The 21,094-nt window shown below is 39.3% G+C and overlaps 1 protein-coding gene across 1 annotated transcript in view; it reads left to right on the forward strand.

Annotated features, from left to right (window-relative positions):
• Positions 1–21,094, forward strand: part of SIK3 (SIK family kinase 3) — a 242,595-nt gene that overhangs the window by 133,077 nt on the left and 88,424 nt on the right. Inside the window, exon 3 of the mRNA XM_044919695.1 lies at positions 2,895–2,958. Coding sequence (XP_044775630.1) covers positions 2,895–2,958 — 64 coding nt within the window. The remainder of the gene's footprint in view (positions 1–2,894; positions 2,959–21,094) is intronic.

Here is a 21,094-nt window from a genome sequence, read left to right on the forward strand (position 1 = left end):
TCCTGAAACAGAATGGGAAAGCCAAAGGAATGGAGAATTTTGGGGGATGAAAAGCTAGAGGTGAATATAACTATCTTTTTATAACATTCCTTAAATACTCATTTCTGTGATCCTGGTACGACTTATGATGGCGAAGGATATTTTAAGTATGGCTCCTTGTATTAGTCAGAACTCACCTCTTTTCTAGTAGGGCCCTAGACTTGGTTTCCTAAGGTAGCATTTGATAATTTTGATAACCACGAGATTGATTTGGTGGAATGGAAGAGATTTCCATTCTAGTTTTCTTACCTTCCCAGGAACCATGCATATTTCATGCCATCCTCAACAATGATTCCCTTACCTTACTGCAAGAGCAGTAAATCTAATGACTGGAATTTCAAGCCAGATAGAAAGAGAAGACCTTACCTTAGCAGGCGGTGGAAGAGGTATTTTGGGAGAGGTGGGGCTTTGGGGTGCTTCTCAGATTGCAGTGTGTTGGCAGCCGCAAGCTCTACCTCTGCCGAGGGCCAGCCCTGCTCACTGCTTTCTACCAGAGCAGCCGTCACCTACCTGTTCAGGAAGTGACCACCCACCTGGTTCATTTGCTGCTGTTGGTCTGCAGTACATGGTTGCCGGCCCAGACATGGCACCGTGTATAAGGGTGGAGGCACAATGGGCAGGCTTTCATAGTCTATTAATTTTATGGAAAAGAAAGCATGTTGTGATGTTAGTGTGTGTGGTTAAGGCTACAGCTCTAGGGCTTTTTTCTGGCATCAGCTGCTCACATCATGAAATGAATTAGATCAGCAGGAGCAGACTTGCTGAAATGCATCAGACTGAATTCTGTTGAACCACACGTACGTTGTGCCCCAGAAGCAAACCCGTGAAAGCTTCCTGGTGTTGCCTGAAGACCTGTGTCTGCAAACTCGGAGGTGTTTGACCTCTGCTTCCTTCCTATCCTGATCGACCGAGTGAACTTCTTGACCTCACTTTTTAAAATAAATCATCTTTAAATAGTTGTAGGGCTTATGAGGCTGACTTTCCTCAAGAGGTTAACTTGTAGGTATTAACCTTATAACTGAATTATCAAAATTGATCTTTCTTACCCAAGATTTCATTAGCCAGTAAGAGTTCTCATACTTTCAGCCCTGGCTTTGAACAATGCCCTTCTTTTAAGGTTTAATTTTGCTCTCTGGCAGCTAGTATTGTTAATGGGGGATTCCAGGCTGCCAAGGTGAATGGCTGTCAAATTGTCTTTATAAATCGTATCCAGGTAGTTTTCAAGTCATTTGCCAAAACTTCAGTCTTGTCAGTTTATAGAGGGAGCCAAATATAGGTAACTGAATAGGAAAGTTTTTGAGCTACTGAAAAATTCAACAGTAAAAGAACATTTGCAGTCAATAAAAGTCTATACACCCAGGGGTACAAAGGAGATATACAATATGACATTTACTTTTTTCTTTTCTTTTTTTTTTTCTCAACACCTGCATATATTTAGAGCACTTACTTTTGTTGTTGTTGTTGTGTAAATCAACATACAGGAAGAGCCTGGCAGTGATGCATGTAACGTACAGTGAGCTAATATCACCAATATATACAGTTCTTAAGAATTAAAGAGAAAAAAAGGATGATACAGTTATTAGATTGGAAAAGTAATGTGTACTTGTATGACAGAATACCATGAAGCCATTCAAAAGATGTGTGATTATAACACGTAATGCTGTTATATGGTATCAATGTGTAAAGATGTCAAAGATCAAGTAACTGGGAAATAATTTAGCAAAATAATTGACTGAATTATGGTGAAAGTCTAAAACTCTCTTGCCCAATATGATAGCCACTGGCCACACTTGGCTATTGAGTATTAAAATGTGACTAGAGTGAATGAGGAACTGAATTTTTAATTTTATTAATCTTCATTAATGTGAAAACTGAAGTAGTTTACAATTAAAAAAATTTTTAAGTAGTATTTTGGGTATACTGGGTAAATAAAATATTAGAGTTAATTTCATTTTATTTTTTTTACTTATTAATGTGGCGATTAGAAAAGTTAAGATTATATATGATTATATATGAGGCCTACATTTTTTTTTCTATTGGTCAGCATTGCTCTAGATATAGAATGAATTAGCTTATTAACAGTGTTTCCTTTGGGGGAATAAAATGGAGGGGGCTGGAAAGAAGAAAATCTTTGGCCTTTTTTTTAATATACCAGGTATTTAAGAAGTTTATCATGAGCATAGATACTCCTATATTACTTTAAAAAATATTTAATGACAAAGGTAAAAAAGGAAGAAAGGACTGCCAACACACTACAACTAAATAAAAAAAAAAACAAAATAGGGACCAAAACAAAATACAAATGAGTATATTACTTAAGTGTTGAATATTTACATTATTCTTCCCAATTTTGAATAAATGGATACAGAGAGGAAAGTTGTCATTTCCATTAAAAAAACACATCCACCTGTGATTTCTGCGCAGTTCCTAAGTGATTCCCCTTGTTTTCCCTAGGTTTTTTTTTTTTGTTTTGATTGGGTTTTGTGGCTGGTGGGGGCATATTTGAACTTCAAGTGATCATTGTTGAATGTGAACTTTCTGGTTCTTGGCAGCTTCTTTGCTTCTCACTTTTGTGGAGCTTAAGAGATCGCAGAGGCCTCAAGGAACAACAAAACGACTGTCTCTCTTAAGTAGTAAATACGTACTACTTTAAAGAACTTGGAGGAATACCTATTTTCCCCCTTTCTTCTTTATAGCGTTTATGCCTGTTCCCCTCTCTGGTGTTTTAAGTTTCCTTTAAGCAGTTAATGGTTATTAATATTTCAAATGACAAAAGAGGAGTCATTAGTTTCTCTTCCTATGATATCAGCCTGTCATTTGTGTCACTGTCTGTCGCTTTCCTGCCTTTGTACCAGGTTATGGAGACAGAACGGATGATTTATCTGGTGACAGAATATGCTAGTGGAGGGGAAATATTTGGTAAGTACCTCTATTGCATTCTTTAAAAAGCTCTTGAGCACACGCTAGCAAACCCAAAATAGCTGGTCAATGCCTTAGCCACTTGAGCAGCTCTGTCACTGGATGCTGTCCCGCAGGGCTGTCCGTTTCCATCAAGAATTTTAATTTATTTTGGTTTACCTGCTTAAGTCCCGTCACTGTCTTTGTTTCCTCAGCAGAGCTCTTTTGTTTATTTCAGTCAGGTGTTGACAGCTGAGATTACAGATCTCCCAAAACAAACATCCCTACTGAGCCTGCGACCAAGGGTCTTTGCTGTTGCCAGATTCGACTGGGGGTCACCACATGTGGAGGGGCTCCCGTGGTGTGTGGGCCTCTGTTGTGTGAGAAAAGAGCCACTGGGTGCAAACAGTCTCATTCTAATGCTTTCTTTAAACTTTGTTTAAATAGAACATGTAACTGTATTCCTTACCATGTGTTCACAGTTCCCTTGATGATTCTTGTAGTTTGGGAGGTTTGGTCTGCAGTAACTATTTTTTTCTCTAACACTTGGCGCAGTAGCAGATCTGCTACCAGGAAATCGGACTTTTTGAGTTGGTAAAAACTGGCCAAAAAAAATTTTTTTTGTAACAATGATAAATGGAGCCAAGTAGAGGTAAAGGCTAAATTTTCAGATATGCATTGACATGTCAGTTATTTATTTATTTATTTATTTTTGTTTGGGTGACTAAGGAGAAAGATTTCTTCTTATACTTTGGGTTTATCTAGTTTATTTTTTGGGTTATGTTTTGGTTTCAATTGTGGTCAGAATTTTTTTTATGTTTTAAATATTGGTACTTACTCATTTAAGTACATTTAAAAGCATGAGATCACTTTTAAAGTGGGATGTTCTTATTAGTGACTGGTCAGTTGTGACTATATGGATTTTGTGTGTGTGTGTGTGTGTGTGTGTTCAGCTTTTCCCTGAAATCTTATAATTTGGGCCTAAGAAGCTTCAGTCTTTTTTAAAGGAGGTATCATCATTTCTTAATAATATTTTTAATTGGCTTTGTGTATGTGCTTATGCACAAAGGTAATCTTGGGAGAAAAGAGACCTTGTCATTTTAATGTTTATAATAATCAAAGACCCAAACCCATTGCACATCAGATCTAGCAGGGAGATCTTCAGGAAAACAGATTTTAAAAAGTACAGAAAAGGTAAAGTCCCCTGATCAGAGATTCTTTATGGAAATGCAGCGTAAGACATGAGGAAACAGAATAGGACTTCTCCTAGTATTATTATAAAAGATGCAGATGAGGAAGAAAATGATGTATTCCCTAAAGAAATCATTGTGACTGCACAGAGATGTAACTGTTACATGAGCTCTGATTTTTTTTTTTTTTAAGATTTTATTTATTTATTTGACAGCGAGAGACACAGCGAGAGAGGGAACACAAGCAGGGGGAGTGGGAGAGGGAGAAGCAGGCTTCCCGCCGAGCAGGGAGCCCAATGCGGGGCTCGATCCCAGGACCCTGGGATCATGACCTGAGCCGAAGGCAGACGCGTAATGACTGAGCCACCTAGGCGCCCCATGAGCTCTGATTTTTTTTTTTTTTAAAGATTTTATTTATTTATTTGAGAGAGAGAATGAGAGAGAGAGAGCACATGAGAGCGGGGAGGGTCAGAAGGAGAAGCAGACTCCCTGCGGAGCAGGGAGCCTGATGCGGGACTCGATCCCGAGACTCCAGGATCATGACCTGAGCCTAAGGCAGTCGCTTAACCAACTGAGCCACCCAGGCGCCCCGAGCTCTGATTTTTAAAAGGATCTGTGTAAAAGATGAAAAAATAGGTGTGATCAAAAACATGAGCTTTGGAGGTGGTTAAGCCTGGTTGGAATCAGCCCCTTACCCCCTATTTGCTGTTTTAATTGGAGCAAGTTATTAAATGATTCTGGGATTCACTTTCATGATCTGTAAAAGCAAGGTCTGTAGTGTCTGCACCACAGTTGTGAAGATTAAATGAGATTACACATATAGAGCCCTAGATCACACATGTATTGATCCTTCACATCCATGTTAAAGAACAAGTGGGAGAGTGACTTCTGTCGTGACAGTATGAGGAGCTCTGCTGACCCACTTCCCAGTGAAACATGGAAATAATGACAACCCCCAAAACCATGGTCCTAAGTTTGAACAGCCAATGAAGAGACATTTATTCAAGAACATCTATGAAAATTTGGTAAGAAATGAGAGTGGGTTTTTTTTTTTTAAGATTTTATTTATTTATTTGTGAGAGAAAGAGAGAAAGAAAATGAGCGGGGGAAGGAGCAGAGGCAGAGGGAGAAGCAGACTCCCTGATGAACAGGGAGCCCAGTGTGGGACTCGATCCAGGGACTCCAGGGTCATGACCCAAGCTGAAGGCAGATACTTAACCTGACTGAGCCACCCAGGCGCCCCTGATAATGGTTTTTATTTTATTTTATTTTATTTTTAAAAGATTTTATTTATTTATTTGACAGAGAGAGAGAGAGCGTAAGTAGGCAGTGCGGCAGGCAGAGGGAGAGGGAGAAGCAGGCTCTCCGCTGAGCAGGGAGCCCGACATGGGGCTCGATCCCAGGACCCTGGCAGACGCTTAACTGACTGAGCCACCCAGGTGCCCCGAGAATGGTTTTTAAGCCAGTACTGCTCCCTCTTTTCTCCTTGCCAGTTCAGTGAGGTGGAGATTCCAATTAGGACTACTGTAGCCTAGAACACAGGATCCCCCCTACCCCAACCTAGACTCATGGCTCCTGGGACGAACACGATGTCAGCATTCTCTTCCTGTCCCCAGCTGCCTGTTGCTGCAGCTAAGTCCTGGGTGAGTGTAGTGCAGGAGCAAGGACTCCCTTCGGCCTAGCCCCTACTTGTGGAATTTGGTTGCAGCATGTTGAGAATATGGGGGCCCAGATCACTTTTGCCTCAGATTGTAAGTTGGTTGTTCCATCCCAGGAGAGGAAAACTGAGAGGACCCCAGACTATGTCCCTTCTCCTTCCACTGAGCTCTTAGCTCCTACGGTGGGAGTATCACTCAGAGAGAACTTTGCCATTGTCCCCCACACCTAGCTTTAGAGCACTGGCTCAAAGATTTGCCCAGAGAGAGAAACGAACCATAAAACAGCTCCTAATTTGTTCCCAAAGGAACTGACTTCATTTGCAACAGAGAACAAAGAAGTTGAAGCCTAGAAATATCCTAAAGTACAGTGGAGGTTGTGGTAAAAGGCATTTGAGAGGAGGTTCAAGATACAAGCTATACCGTAGTCTAGCTAGTTTGCAGGAGAGATCCAGGGAATAAAAATCCCAACAGCCTTCCAGAGGTCAGAACAAAAATCAGACACTGATCTCAGAAACTATTCCTTCAAAGGAACCAGAATTTGATTGGATTGTTTATAGACCAATTTATTCCTCAGGGCGTTGTTGAAAACAATAGAGCAACCAGCCATCAATTCTTGGAGTCTAACAGCTGGGTGCGGTTAAGGAAAGATGGGAAGAGAGCCCTCCCAATCCATGGTGATCCAGTGATCTGAGGGTAACTGTGGATATACCAAATCTGTGCTTCCCTGAGGAACAACATTAGAAGCTGAACACTGTGGATGGGGGAATAAATTTCACTGAAACAGTCCACTAGTCACTAAACAAATAAGCAGATAACAATAACATGTTCTAGAAGGAGAGACATATACCAGTACTCAGAGGTGCTATGATATATTATCTAAAATATGTAGTTTCCAACAATAAGGAAATATGAGACATGCAGAGAAACAGGAAAGTATGAGACATGCACTGGAAAAAAGCAAGCCAAGAAACAGAGACACCACATGTCAGATTTATCAGGAAAAGACTTTAAAGTAGCCATTATAGACGATGTTCACAGAAATAAAGTAATTCACAGTTAAAGTAGCAAAGGAAGGTATGATGACAATGTCACATCAAATTAGAGTATTGATAAAGAAATAGAGATCATTAAGAAAATGAACCAAATGGAAAACTATGGAATTGGAAGTAAAATAACTGAAATAAAAAATTCATTAGAGAGGCTTACCTATAGATTTGACCTGGAAGAAGAAGCAGATGTGTAGTTAGATTGATGGAGATCATGTAACTTCAAGAAGAAAAAGAAGAACAAACTAGAAACAATGAACAGAGCCTCAGAGAAATGTGGGACACAATCAAGTGCAACAACATATGCCTAATGGGAGTACCAGAAGATGAGAAAGGAAAAGAAAAAGCATGCAAGGAGATAATGGCTCTAAACGTCACAAATTATTGAAAAACAATAACTTACATAGGCAGAAAGCTAAACAAAATCCAAGTAAGATTACACACAAAGAGGTCCTCAAACAATATTATGCAGCCATCAAAAGGAATGAAATCTTGCCATTTGCAATGATGTGGATGGAACTGGAGGGTGTTATGCTGAGCGAAATAAGTCAATCAGAGAAAGACATGTATCATATGACCTCACTGATATGAGGAATTCTTAATCTCAGGAAACAAACGGAGGGTTGCTGGAGTGGTGGGGGGTGGGAGGGGTGGGGTGGCTGGGTGATAGACACTGGGGAGGGTATATGCTATGGTGAGCGCTGTGAATTGTGTAAGACTGTTGAATCACAGACCTGTACCTCTGAAACAAATACTACATTATATGTTAAAAAAAGGAAAAAGAAGATAGTAGGAGGGGAAGAACGAAGGGGGCGGGAATCGGAGGGGGAGGTGAACCATGAGAGACGATGGACTCTGAAAAACAAACTGAGGGTTCTAGAGGGGAGGGGGGTGGGAGGATGGGTTAGCCTGGTGATGGGTATTAAAGAGGGCACGTTCTGCATGGAGCACTGGGTGTTTTACGCAGACAACGAATCGTGGAGCACTACATCAAAAACTGGTGATGTGATGTATGGTGATCAACATAACATAATAATTAAAAAAAAAGAGAGATCCTCAAACAGATATATAGTGAAAGAATAGTGAAAGTCAAAGACAAGGAGAATATATTGAAAGCAGCAAGAGAAAGATGACGTGTCACTTAAAGGGAGCCCCATTAGGTTCACACTGGATTTTTCAGCACAAACAGTGGAGGCCAGAAGGCAATAGGGTAACATTTTCAAAGTATTCAGAGAGAAAAACCTACTAACCAGAATCTTATATCCAGTAAAGCTATTTTTAAAAAATGAAGGCAAAATAAAGCCTTTCCCCGATCATCAAAAACTGAGAGGCCCACCTTACAAGAAATACTCAAGGAAGTTCTTTAGGGTAAAAGCAGGGTAACCCCAGATGGTAATTTGGGTCCACACAGAAAAAGAAAGAACACCAATAAAGGTAATGACGTCATTGTAAAAGAGGAGATGCATACTTTTCTCCTTTCTTCTCTTAACATATTTAAGAAGCAGGAGTATGAAATAATATATATATGTATAATGCATTCCCTATAATGTAATATGTGTAATATATTTGCCAATAACAGCACAAAGGAGGTGTGTGATAAAAGCTATGGTGGACTAAGGAAATCACTACAGATGGTAAAGAAATAATTATAACAATGTATTGTTGGATTTGTAACATTAATTGATGTGATGTTTATTTAAAAATTACTACAAAAGGGAGGAAAAGGAATAGAGCTATAAAAGAGTAATAGTTCCATATAATTGGAAAATTAAACTAACATAAATTAGAAGCCCGTTTGGATAAGATAAAATATATACAGTAAACCCTAGAGCATTCGCTAAAAAAAAAAAAAATTTTTTTTTTTAATTATAATGTAGGGGTACCTAGGTGACTCAGTCGGTTAAGTATCCAACTCTTGATTTCAGCTCAGGTCCTGAACTCAGGGTCATGAGATTGAGCCCTGCATTGGGCTCTGTGGTGGGCATGGAGCCTGTTTAAGATTCTCTGTCTCCCTTCCTCCCTCTCCCTCTGTCCCCATCCCTGCTCATGCGCGCTCTCTCTCTCTCACAAAAACAAAACAAAACAAAGCAAAAAACGAAAAAATCAAAAAGACACTGGAAAAGGTAGAACAAACCAAACCTAAACCAAGCTGAAGGAAGGAGACAATAAAGATTATAGCAGAAATTAATTAAATAGAGAATAGAAAAACAATAGATAAAGTCAAGCCACCAGATGCTGGTTCTTTGGAATGATCAACAAAATTGACAAATCTTTAGCGAGTGTGACCAAGAGAAAAAGAAAGACTCAAATTACTGGAATAAGAAATGAAAGAGTGGACATTACCACTCACCTTAAAGAAATAAAAAGTACAAAAAAGGAATACCTGAACAATTATAAATCAACAGATCATTTAACTTAGATAAAATGGGCAAATTCCTAGAAAGACACAAACTATTGAAACTGATTCAAGAAGAGATAGGCAATCTGAATAGACTTATATTAAGTAAAGAGATTGAAGCAATAATCAAAAAACTACCTATAAAGTCCAGGCCCAGATGGCACCACTGGTGAATTCTACTAGACATTTAAAGCAGAATTAATAGCAATTATTTGCAAACTCTTCTTAAAAAAAAACGATAGGAATGGATACTTCCCTACCCATTCTGTGAGGTCAGTCAGTACCACCCTGATGCTGATACGAGACAAAGACATCACAAGAAAAGAAGACTACAGGGTGATATCCCTTATGACTGTGGATGCAAAAATCCTCAACAGAATAGTTAACACATAAAAAGAATTACACATGGGGTGCCTGGGTGGCTCAGTCGGTTAAGCATCTGACTCTTGATTTTGGCTCAGGTCATGAGTGCGGTTCAGGCTCTGCCCTGGGCATGGAGCCTGCTTGGGATTTTCTCTCTCCCCCTCCCTTCACACCTCCCCCCCGACCCTCTCTGAAAAAAAAAAAAATGAATTACACACTATGACCAAGTGGCACTTATCCCAGGAATGCAAGGTTGGTTATCCATACAAAAATCCATTAATGTAATATATCAATGAAAGAAAAAACAAAAATGACACAGTCGTATCAGATGCAGAAACAGCACTTGACAGAATCCAACATCTTTTCATGATAAAAACACTCAGCAAACTAGAAATAGAAGGGAACTTACTTAACTTGATAAAGGATCTCTGAAAAACCCATGGCTAACATCATACTTAATGGTGAACAACTAGATGTTTTTCTCCTCCAAATAGGAATAAAACGAAGATTTCATCTCTTTCCATTTCTATTTAAACATCGTACTGGAGGTTCTAGTCACAGTGGTTAGGCAAAGAAAGACTTATATAAAAGACATCTAGATTGGAAAGGCAGAAGTAAAGCTAACTCTAGTCACAGATGACATAATCTTATATATAGAAGATCCTAAAGAATCCACTGAAAAGCTTTAAGAACTATATAAAAGTTCAGCAGTGTTGCAGGATACAAGAACAATATATGCAAGTCAGTTGTATTTGTATATCCTTATAATGAGCAATCTGAAAATGAAATAAATACAACAATTCAGTTTACAATAGCATCAATAAGAATAAAATACTTAGGAATAAATTTAACAGAAGAAATGCAGATTTTATGGTCTGAAAAGTACAAGACAGTGTTGAAAGAAATTTAAGAAGACCTAAATGATTGGAAAAACATCCCGTGTTCATGGATTGTAAGAGTTAACGTTGTTAAGATGGCAATACTACTCACTACTCAAACTGATAATGTAAATTGAGTACCATCCCCATCAGAATCTGAGCTGACATTTTTGTAGAAATTGACAAGTGGATTATAAAATTTGTGTGGAATTACAAGGGACCCAGAATAGCCAAAACAGTCTTGAAAAAGACCAAAGTAGATCAGAGTGATGCAGCCACAAGTCAAGGAAAACTGACAGTCACCACCGCTAGAAGAGGTGTAGAAAAGATTCTCCCCTAAAGCCTCCAGATAGAGTGAAGCCCTGGTGATACTGCACTTTTGGACTTACTGCTTCCAGAACTGTGAGTGAATAAATTACAGTTATTTTATGTCACCTACCTTGTGGTTAGTTGTTTCAGCACCCTGGGAAACTGATACTGAAGAAGACAGGATTTTGGCATAATTTCAGAATATCTCCCCATAAAATGCTAGTCATGTACAAAGGAGAAAATCAGTTACCAAGTGGAGGTGGTGATTAATACTAGCATCATGTGTGATGAAGGCATTAAAGAAGTAATGAAGAACTGCCTGTTTGGATTCTTGCTGGAATTAACTAGGGCAAACAAGGTATTGCAGAAATGTTTTAGCCTGTTTGGAAGATTTCAAGATGAGAGAAAGCATGGCACATTTCATATTCCTTAAGTTGTTTAGTATGGTTTAAATACAAACTATATGTGAGAAAATGCCCGGAAATGAGGCTGGTAAGATACGAAAGGCTCAATAAATAATGAAGGGCTTTGCAGAACGTTTCTGACTTGGCCAATTCCCCTATCACACCCTCTCATTGCACTATATCCTTTCTTAGTGGTACTTATATCTGTTGTGGTTTTACATTTATTTTGGTAATTATATAATGGTTTCTTTCTCCACCAGACACCAAACTCCACAAGTTCAGGGGTGAAGTCTGCTCACCATTGTATCTTTCTCTACATCTCTTCTTGCTCTCCAGTTCATACTGATGGACTCAAATATTTACTGAGGGAAATAATCAGCAACTGTCCACTGAATGGAAGAGTGAGTGCATGAATGAACCAAGAGTATAAAATAATTGAGCATTATCTTGAATTACTGCCACGTGAGAAAGAATTGGGATGGAACATACCAATGCCAGTTAGGAAGCTGTAAAGTAATATCTGAGGATGATGAGGTATTGAAGTAAGGTAGTGACTTCATCTCTTTCATTTTAATATTGAAATATAGATATTTTTAATCATCATTTTACAAAGAAACTTGAGATTCAAGGAGGCTAAATAATTCGCCTAAGGTATAACTAATCAGTAATACAGCTGAGATTTAACCCAAGGACTCTCTGACTCCAGAGTACATGTTTTTCCCCACTCACCAGGTTGAAGAATCCGTTCTTCTGTATAAAAAGACTTCACTTAGGTATTTCAGGGAGGATCTTTTATTACAAATAGAAACCAAATTTCTGTGTTGAAATTTTAGGTCATGGACATAGCAGCATTCAATATGAAGTATTTTTTTACCCTTCTGTTATTAAATACCCATTTAAAGAGAGAGTGAGACCCGATTTTTTTTTAGATGAGTATTACTGAGATTTGGGCATAGGCAGGGCCTCTCCTCTACTTACAGAGTAACAATTTCATCTTCTCTTTTTAAGGCTTTTTTTTTTTTTGATCATTGTCTATGTAAAAGAAGTGGCCAGTATTCTTAAATTTTAGATTAATTAAGCATATCAGGGAATTACTAATAAACCTTTTGAAAATCACAGTGTTAAAGGAGAAAATAAGTAAGAGGGTTTTAAGATGATTTTTCAGTTTCTGACCCTGTTATTGGTGTGAATGGTAGTGTCATTTACTAAGATAGAGAATATAAGAGTGAAAAATAGATTGGATGAACTGTGTTACTTTAGACATGGTGAGTTTGAGGCATCAGTTAGGTAAAAGTTGCGCATCAGGTCATCGGATACGGTAGTTAGGAGGTCAGGGATAAGATGGAACCTAGGATATTGTTTCATCAACAGATAAGTGGTAGTTGGTCAATGATATGGGATCATACAGAAAAGAATAGGTTTAAGGATAAGACCCCTAGTACCATTAGTATTTATGTTGAAAGTAAGGCCATGAAGTACATGAAAAAATTGCTGTTGATGAAGTAAGATTGTGGTATTATAAAAGCTGAGGAAAATAGGAATTTCAAAAAGGAGCATTATTGAATGATGTAGAAAGGTAAAATATGGTAAGGACTGAGAGGTAGATTCTGTCTTTGCGACAGAGAGGTTCTCAGTGCTCTTAGAGCCGTTTCACTAGTGTAATAAGAATAGAAATCAGAATGTAATGGGGTGAGGTGTGAGTGCATAGCGAGGAAGGGGAAATGGAGAGTTTTTAAGAATGTTTTCTAAAGTTGATCACAGAACATATTAATAACATCATTTAAATCGTGTACTCTAATTTATTCAATATATTTACATAAATGTTATAGAATACAATAACTACATTCTAAAATATATACAGATTAGAAATTGAAAATGATAAGATAGAAGTAACAGGACTTCTTGCAATGACACAGTGGAGAAGTTGGCAAATACTCTAAACAACAAATACAAAAGTGGCAGGATTGTCAAAAATAACCATTAGGGCTCTGAAAATGAATCAGTGGCAGACATTAAATTGAGAAGCTTTAATTCATGAAAATCTTTTGAATTTGTGTTAAGAATAATGGGAGGCTTTGGTCTTTTGCTTGAGCCTCTATGGCCTTTCCTTTCCCTCCGCAAGGGAAAGCATAATGCAGTCAAGGCTGGGCTGGCTTTAAATCCAGCAGCTTTGTTACCAGAGGTAGCTGACGTGATTTGGACAAAAACAAAACAAACAAACAAAACCAAAAAACCCTCGTGCCCAGATGTGTTGTCAGTAAAAATAGCAAGTTTGGTAGGAAACAAATGTGGAAGGCTCAGAGCCTTGCTAGCTAGAGGGTGCGATGTTGCTAGGGGCAAGCCGCAGAATGGTTAACTAGCCAGAAATTTAGTAGGGAGATCTTGTTAATGAGAAAACCACAACAGGATAAGATAAGTCTTCATTCACGTCTGGCTTACTGGGGGACCGGCATCTGCTCAGAAGTCCTGAGAAAGTCCAGCAAAGAGTAAAAGCTGAGGCCGACTTTGAAGCTTTCTGAACTTTGAATGCACTCTTGAACTCACCAATAGATTTGTCAGCAGAGAGTGAAAAGTCTACTGGCCGGGTCACTAATCAGTGTAGACATTGGGATGACTTCAAGGAGGCCATGCTAAAGAATAAAAATAAGAATTTTTTTTTTTTAATTTAGCAGAAAAATCAATGGCTACATACCACAGGGGGACGGATTCTCAAATTATTTCCAAGAGGGTTGCTAAAAAACAAAAACAAAACAAAAGCAGCAACAACAACAGTCCTCAAGGGGAAAAATCATAATCCAGAATTGGTTAAACATATTATCTATAATATGTAGTTTTATTAAAAAAAAACAACAACAAGCAAACCCAGTAGATGTTGAAGGAAAAAACCCAGGAACATGTGATCCCTACTCAGAAAGAAAAGTAGCCAATAGAAACTTCCTCTGAGTAGGTCTTGATGTTATTTTTAGCAAAAACTTCATGGCAATTATTATACATTTGTTCAGACAAAAGAAACCATGTCTAAGTGGAAAATATCATGAGGACAATGACTCAACAAATAGGGAATCTCAGTAAGGAAATAGAAATGATAAAAAAGGACAATATGGAAATTCTAGGATTGAGAGGTATAGTAACTGAAATGAAAACTTCACTAGATGTGTTCAATAGCAGATTTGAAGTGGCAGAAGAAGGAACCAGCAAACTTGAAATATTAATAGTGAAAAATCCAATCTGAAGAACAGAGAGAAAGTCACTGAAGAAAAATAATCAGAGCCTTGGAGACCTGTGGGACAAGATCAGGTGTACCAATATGTTTGTAATGGGAATTCCGGAAGGAGAGAAAAGAGAGAAAGGGACAGAAAAAAATACTTGAAGAAATGATGACTAGGAACTTCCGAAATATATAAAAAACAATAATTTACGGTTTCAAGAAGCTCAGTGAATCTTAAGTAGGATAAACCCAAAAGAGATCCACATAAACGCATACTGTCAATTTGCTGAAAGACAAAGACAGAATGTTGAAAGCAGCAAGAGAAAAATGACCCATCATACACAGGGTAACAACAGTATGATTTATAGCTGAGTTCTCATCAGAAAAAAATGGAGGCCAAAGGCAGTGGACTGACATATTTAAAATGCCAAAATAAAAAACAAAACATAACCCCATGAACCATAAATTCTGTGTCTAGCAAAACTATCTTTCAAAGTGAAGGCAAAATAAACACATTCCCAAATAACCAGACTGAGAGAATTTCTTATAAGCAGACCTGCTATATAAGACATTGTAAGGAAGTGCTCAAGCTTCCTTGTCATGTCATGAAAGGACATGACACCAAATGGTAACATATCCATAGGAGGAAATAAAGAAAATCAGAAAAGATGAATCTGTAAGAAATAAAAGACCATATAAATACACTTCTTCCTCGTTTCTTCTCTTAGTTTCTTTCTTTATTTTTTTTTATATTTTATTTATTTATTCATGAGAGACAGAGAGAGAGAGAGAGAGAGAGAGAGGCAGAGGGAGAAGCAGGCTCCCAAGGAGCAGGGAGACCGATGCAGGACTCGATCCCAGGACCCTGGGATCATGACCTGAGCTGAAGGCAGATGCTCAACCATCTGAGCCACCCAGGCGCCCTTCTCTTAGTTTCTTTAAAAGACAAAAAAGGGCTTCATGAAGTATTTATAACACTTTATTTCTGCATTTTTCATATATATTGACGCAATATAAGTAAAGGAAGGTTGAGGAGATGGAGTCATATTGGAGTAAAGTTGCTATATTTTACCAGAATCAAGTCAGTGTTAGTTGGAAGTAGATTGTGATAATTTAAGATGCGCATTATAATCCCCAGAGCAACCACTAAGATAAAATCAGCACCCTTTGGAGGCCAGTGGTATAAATGATTCCTGAGAAACTTGGCTATGATGAGAAGGAAAGAAAGAGGGCCAGTAACTAAAAGGGGCATTGGTTGAATGTGTGTTTTCTTTTTTTTTTAAGATTTATTTATTTATTTGAAAGAGAGAGAGTGCGCGAGTGGGGGGTGGGGAGGGGAAGGGCAGAGGGAGAAAGAGAGCGAGGATCTCAAGCAGACTCTTCTCTGAGTACGGAGCCCAACAAGGGGCTTGATCTCACGATCCCGAGATCGTGACCTGAGCCGAAATAAAGAGTTGGGCACTTAAGTGACTGAGCCACCCAGGCGCCCCTGTTGTCTTTTTATTATATATTTGACTTTATGTCTATAGTTTATTTTGAGGGGAAAGAACCAGTAGAGCCAGAGGAAATGTAGCTATAAGGGAGGGAGGAAGATTTAATGGGGCATTCCTCGAGGAGGAGTTGAAGGCTGGTAAGTTTGTAGAAGTATTTGTGTGAGATTGATGTTTGGGGGATTAAAGTTTGGAGTCTGACGACCTAATACTAGTGTTTGAAAAGTAGGAAAACAGTTTGTATGCTGAGGTGAGACCGTGGACTAACAGCTAAAGGAAATGAAAGAAGTAGATGATAAGGGGACAAGTTGAAGGACTGATAGGCAGCATGGATAGGTTAGCAGTTGTTGGAGATCTTAACTTTATTGGGATTCCGCTTGTGGCTTTTTTAATGGGTTGTTTAGTTAGCAGTACTTGGCAGGTTTGGTATAGGACTGAAGAACATGTTTGGTTTGATCCAGAATTTTGCAAGGTTGCTTGAGGTGTTGAATTGTGGCGCTTGGAAGTTTCTGCTCTAGGTGTAAAGCTGGGAACTTTATCCTAATGTTGGCAGATTATGACACAAAACTGTTTGGGGCAGTACTTGGCTGCTTGATTCCAAATTCCATTTCAGATTTGCTGAAAGAGTTGTAGTGCTCTTACCCTTTGTGGCAGTCACACCATATCTAGAATATTATCTTCCGTTTTGAGTACCGTATTGTACAAGGGACATCAACAATAGCAATGTGATAAAGATGGTGAGCAGTATTTGCGATTGTTGGAGCAAGGGGTGGGTTAGAGAAGTCTATGGAGGAAGTAATGGTTGAGAAGAGTTTTCAAGTATGAGAAGTTTGATGAGTGGAAATCAGTTTTCCAGAAGGGTAATGTAGTAAAGACTTCAAGGTGTGAAACAACTTGGTATATTTAGGGAACTAGAACTAGTTTTTTAAAGAGGATTAAGTGATGTGCTGGTGGTTTTTGACTTATTCCAAAAGTTCTAAGGGTTCTTTGGAAATGTCTAAGATGCCTTCTCTGAGAAAGTAGATATGTGAGGCCAGGCTTAGAGGTCATGTTTTCCTCACAAATACGTTCAAACACTCCCCATTGTTCCCTCCTGTTCAACAAGAGCATAGGATCTCTGCTTTCAAACCTAATATGCTTGTTGGATTTCCACATAAGATTTCACTACAGTTTCACCCACTGTTAGATGATAGTGAGCCATAGAAGGACTTTAAGCAAGGGTCAGGACAGTCCATGTTTTAGAAACGGTACATTGGTGCCAGAATAAGGGTGTATTTAAGGGTGATGAGACTAAAGCCTGGGAGAGCATGTGGGAGGCTATTGGCAATAAAACAGATGACAGCTGTTTATCTGATAAACAGCAGCAGTGGGGACAAAGAAGATGGATTAGAAGTGTACTTAAACGGAGCAGCATGGTTAGTCGTTAAGAACATGGATAGAATCAGTCTGATTCAAATCCTCATTCTTCCGCTTACAGCCTTGGTGACCTTGGGCAAGGTTTTTAACCTCACTGTCTTAGTGTCCTCATCTTTAAAATGAAGATAATAATAGTAATGATGATGACAGTGATGATGATGATACCACTTATCTCAAAGGTTGTTATAAGGATTGTGTGAGTGTTTTTAAAGTGCTTAGTCTGGGGGTGCCTGGGTGGCTCAGGCGGTTAAGAGCCTGCCTTCGGCTCAGGTCATGATCCCAGAGCCCTGGGATGGAGCCCCACATCAGGCTCCCTGCTCACTGGGGAGTCTGCTTCTCCCTCTGCCTCTGCCTGCCCCTCCCCCTGCTTGTGCTCTCTCCCCTCTCTCTCTGTCAAATAAATAAATAAAATCTTTAAAAAAGTAAAGCACTTACTCTTTGCAAAGACTTGTACAGCATGTTCATAGCAGCATTACTTATAATAGCTAAAAAGTTGAAGTAAGTCACATTTCTACCAACTGATGAATGGATAAATAAAATGTGGTATGTCTATACAATGGAATATTATTCTGTGGTAAAGAGGTTGAAGTACTGATATAAGCTACAGTGTGGATAAACCTAGAAGGCATTGTTATGTGAAAGAAGCCAGATACCAAAGACCACATATTGTGTGATTCCATTTATATGGAATGTCCAGAAAAGGCAAGTCTGTAGAGACAGAAAATAGATTCATGGTTACCAGGAGATGGGGGTGGGGAGAACCAGGACTAATTGCTTATTGGTAGAGCATTTCTATTTGGGTGATGGAAATATTCTAGGATTAGATAGTAGTGACAATTGCCCAATATAGTGAATATATTGAGACCACCAAAGTGTACACTTTAAAATAGTTAATTTTATGTCATGTTAATTATATTTCAATTTCTAAAAAGTTTTTTTTTTTTTTTAAAGATTTTATTTATTTGAGAGAGAGAGAATGAGAGACAGAGAGCACAAGAGGGAAGAGGGCAGAGGGAGAAGCAGACCCCCTGCTGAGCAGGGAGCCCGATGTAGGACTCGATCCCGGGACTCCAGGATTGTGACCTGAGCCGAAGGCAGTCGCTTAACCAACTGAGCCACCCAGGCGCCCTCTAAAAAGTTTTTTTAAAAATGAAAATGCTTAGCGGGGCGCCTGGGTGGCTCAGTCGTTAAGCGTCTGCCTTCGGCTCAGGTCATGATCCCGGGGTCCTGGGATTGAGCCCCGCATCAGGCTCCCTGCTCGGCGGGAAGCCTGCTTCTCCCTCTCCCACTCCCCCTGCTTGTGTCCCCTCTCTCGCTGTGTCTCTCTCTGTCAAGTAAATAAATAAAATCTTTAAAAAAAATAAAAAAAATAAAAATTAAAATGCTTAGAATATGAACTGATATATAGTCAGCTCTCACTGGTAGCAGTTATTAGTTAGCAGTTGGAATGTTATAGGTCCCTCTCCTTGAATGCTTCCAATTGAATGTGCAGATGTCACCTGGTCTCCTTCACATCACTCTGAGAATTAGGATTTGGGAAACCGAAGCAAATTTTTTTTTTTTTTAAGATTTTGTTTATTTATTTGAGAGAGAGAGAGATAGTGAGAGCAGGAACACAAGCAGGGGGAATGGGAGAGGGAGAAGCAGGCTTCCCGCCGAGCAGGGAGCCTGACGCGGGGCTCAATCCCAGGACCCTGGGATCATGACCTGAGCCGAAGGCAGACCCTTAACGACTGAGCCACCCAGGCGCCCCACAGCAAATATGTTGATGCGTGTGCTGCTTGCTTGGCCCTAAATACCAAAGTCCTTTGTCTCTGACCTGGGGGGGGGGTCTCATGTATTCTGCCAGCATTCATGCATCTGTGGCACATTAAATTGTTAAATTCTGGTAAAGTCTCAGATCCTCTCAGTACTTGACATCAAGAGCAAGGGGGAGTTTTGTTTTGTTTAAATATGAGACTTGATAATAGGGTGAGGTTAAGGATACAGTAGTGAGCAGGGTGAGTTGGACTATAATTGATATGGGAAAGATAGTCTGTATGACTAGGTCCGTGAATAATAATAGGCGCTTGAGCTGTGAACATAGGTTACCAGGAACTGGTTGCTCAGAGAGGATAGAAGAAGGTAAAGGATGTATGTGGCTGTAGGTGGTTTTTTAGGTAGAACAATGTGAAGTAAAAGTACATTGCCTTTTGTCTAATTTTCTACTTGAAGTAGGAGGCCAGTTCAGCACCTGAGGGCTGAGGGTGAAAGGATAGGAACCTGGATGCATGTGGAGGAGGTGAAATTAGCTACTTGGGGGAGTGAAAGAGTGATCAAGGATCACTCTCAAGGATCACTCAAGAGTGATCAACTTTCTTTCAGCTAAGAAAGTTGACGAAAGGCCTAGCATTAGGAAACCCTGAACTCGTTCCATTATACAGGCTTGAATGCTTTCTTTTCCCAGCAATACTCGACAACCTGTGGGTCAATGGGGTAAGAAGGACAGTTGGATCAGTCAGTGTTGGGGATTTAGAAGACATGTGCGGAAAAAGAAAGACCTTTGGCAAAGGACTTGAAGCCACTGACAATAAAATAATTAATGTTTGGGTCATTGGGTGTGGGCTGAAAGGGGGATGAGGGCAAGTGAGATCAGGATGAATGATCTTAGATTGTAGGAACTGAAAAAGCTTGAGGTTTAGATGAAATTGGGAAGGAAGTGTGTTGGGCATAAGAAGATCAGAGGGATCAAAGTCTGAAATTGCGCTGCTCGGTACAGTAACCACTGACCACGTGTTGCTCTTGTGTGTTTGAAATGTAGGTAGTACCACTCAGGAACTGAATTTTGAATTTGGTTTAACTTACATGTAAATTTAAAACTAAGGCAGTGTGTAAGTGTTTTAGGCCAGCCGAGAGTTAGCTGATTACAAAGGTAGAGCACAATCTAGTCTCCAAGACCCCCCCATCACGTCTGACACCCGACTACAAGTTTGGAAATTTCACCAAACTACCCTCACCTTTGATAATTTGCCATAAAGACTCACAGAAGTCCTGGAAAGCTATTATACTCACAGTTGCAGTTTATTACAGGGAAAGGATACAAATTAAAATCAGCTAAGGAAAGAAACAGAGTCCATGAGAAGGACCAAACAAAGAGCTTTTATTTTCCTCTCCCTGTGGAATCAGGATCCTGGTATTGATAGGTGACAGTATGCACTGAGTATTGCCCATAGGGAAGCTCAGCTGAGCCTCTGTGCTCAGAGCTTCAAGGGCACGACTGACTGACTGCCCGTATGCTTCATCTCTGTCTCCTGGTCATCTGGTATTGCATGACCCCAAACTCCCAACCTAAGCCACAGTGTTGGTCTTTCTAGTGTGGCCAGTCTCTACCCTAAGATTAGATGAATATGACCAGTTCCCTGCTAAATCATACTGTTCCATTATCTGGCATGAACCAAGCCCCCCAGGTGAACATAGATGCTCCCATCACTCGCATAACATTTCAAGGGCTCAGAGATTACCTCTCAGAAGCCAAGGGAATAGGCCAGATCTTCTCTTCGGGCAAGGCCAAATTCTTTATCACACACAGTGTAAAATACCTTTTCATTTAACACAACTCTTAATTTTGCCAAAATCACATTTCATGTAGACTATAGATAAGTTCATGTCTGAAATACGATAGGCTGTAAAGTACACACTGGAATTTAAAGTAACATTGCTAATATTTGTGTTGATTATATGTTGTAATGATTGGATTAGGATTGATGTATTGGGTTAAATAAAATAAATTACAAAAATTAATTTCAAAATGAGGGATA

Source organism: Neomonachus schauinslandi, chromosome 11, assembly GCF_002201575.2.
Source record: "Neomonachus schauinslandi chromosome 11, ASM220157v2, whole genome shotgun sequence".
Lineage (NCBI taxonomy): Eukaryota > Metazoa > Chordata > Mammalia > Carnivora > Phocidae > Neomonachus > Neomonachus schauinslandi.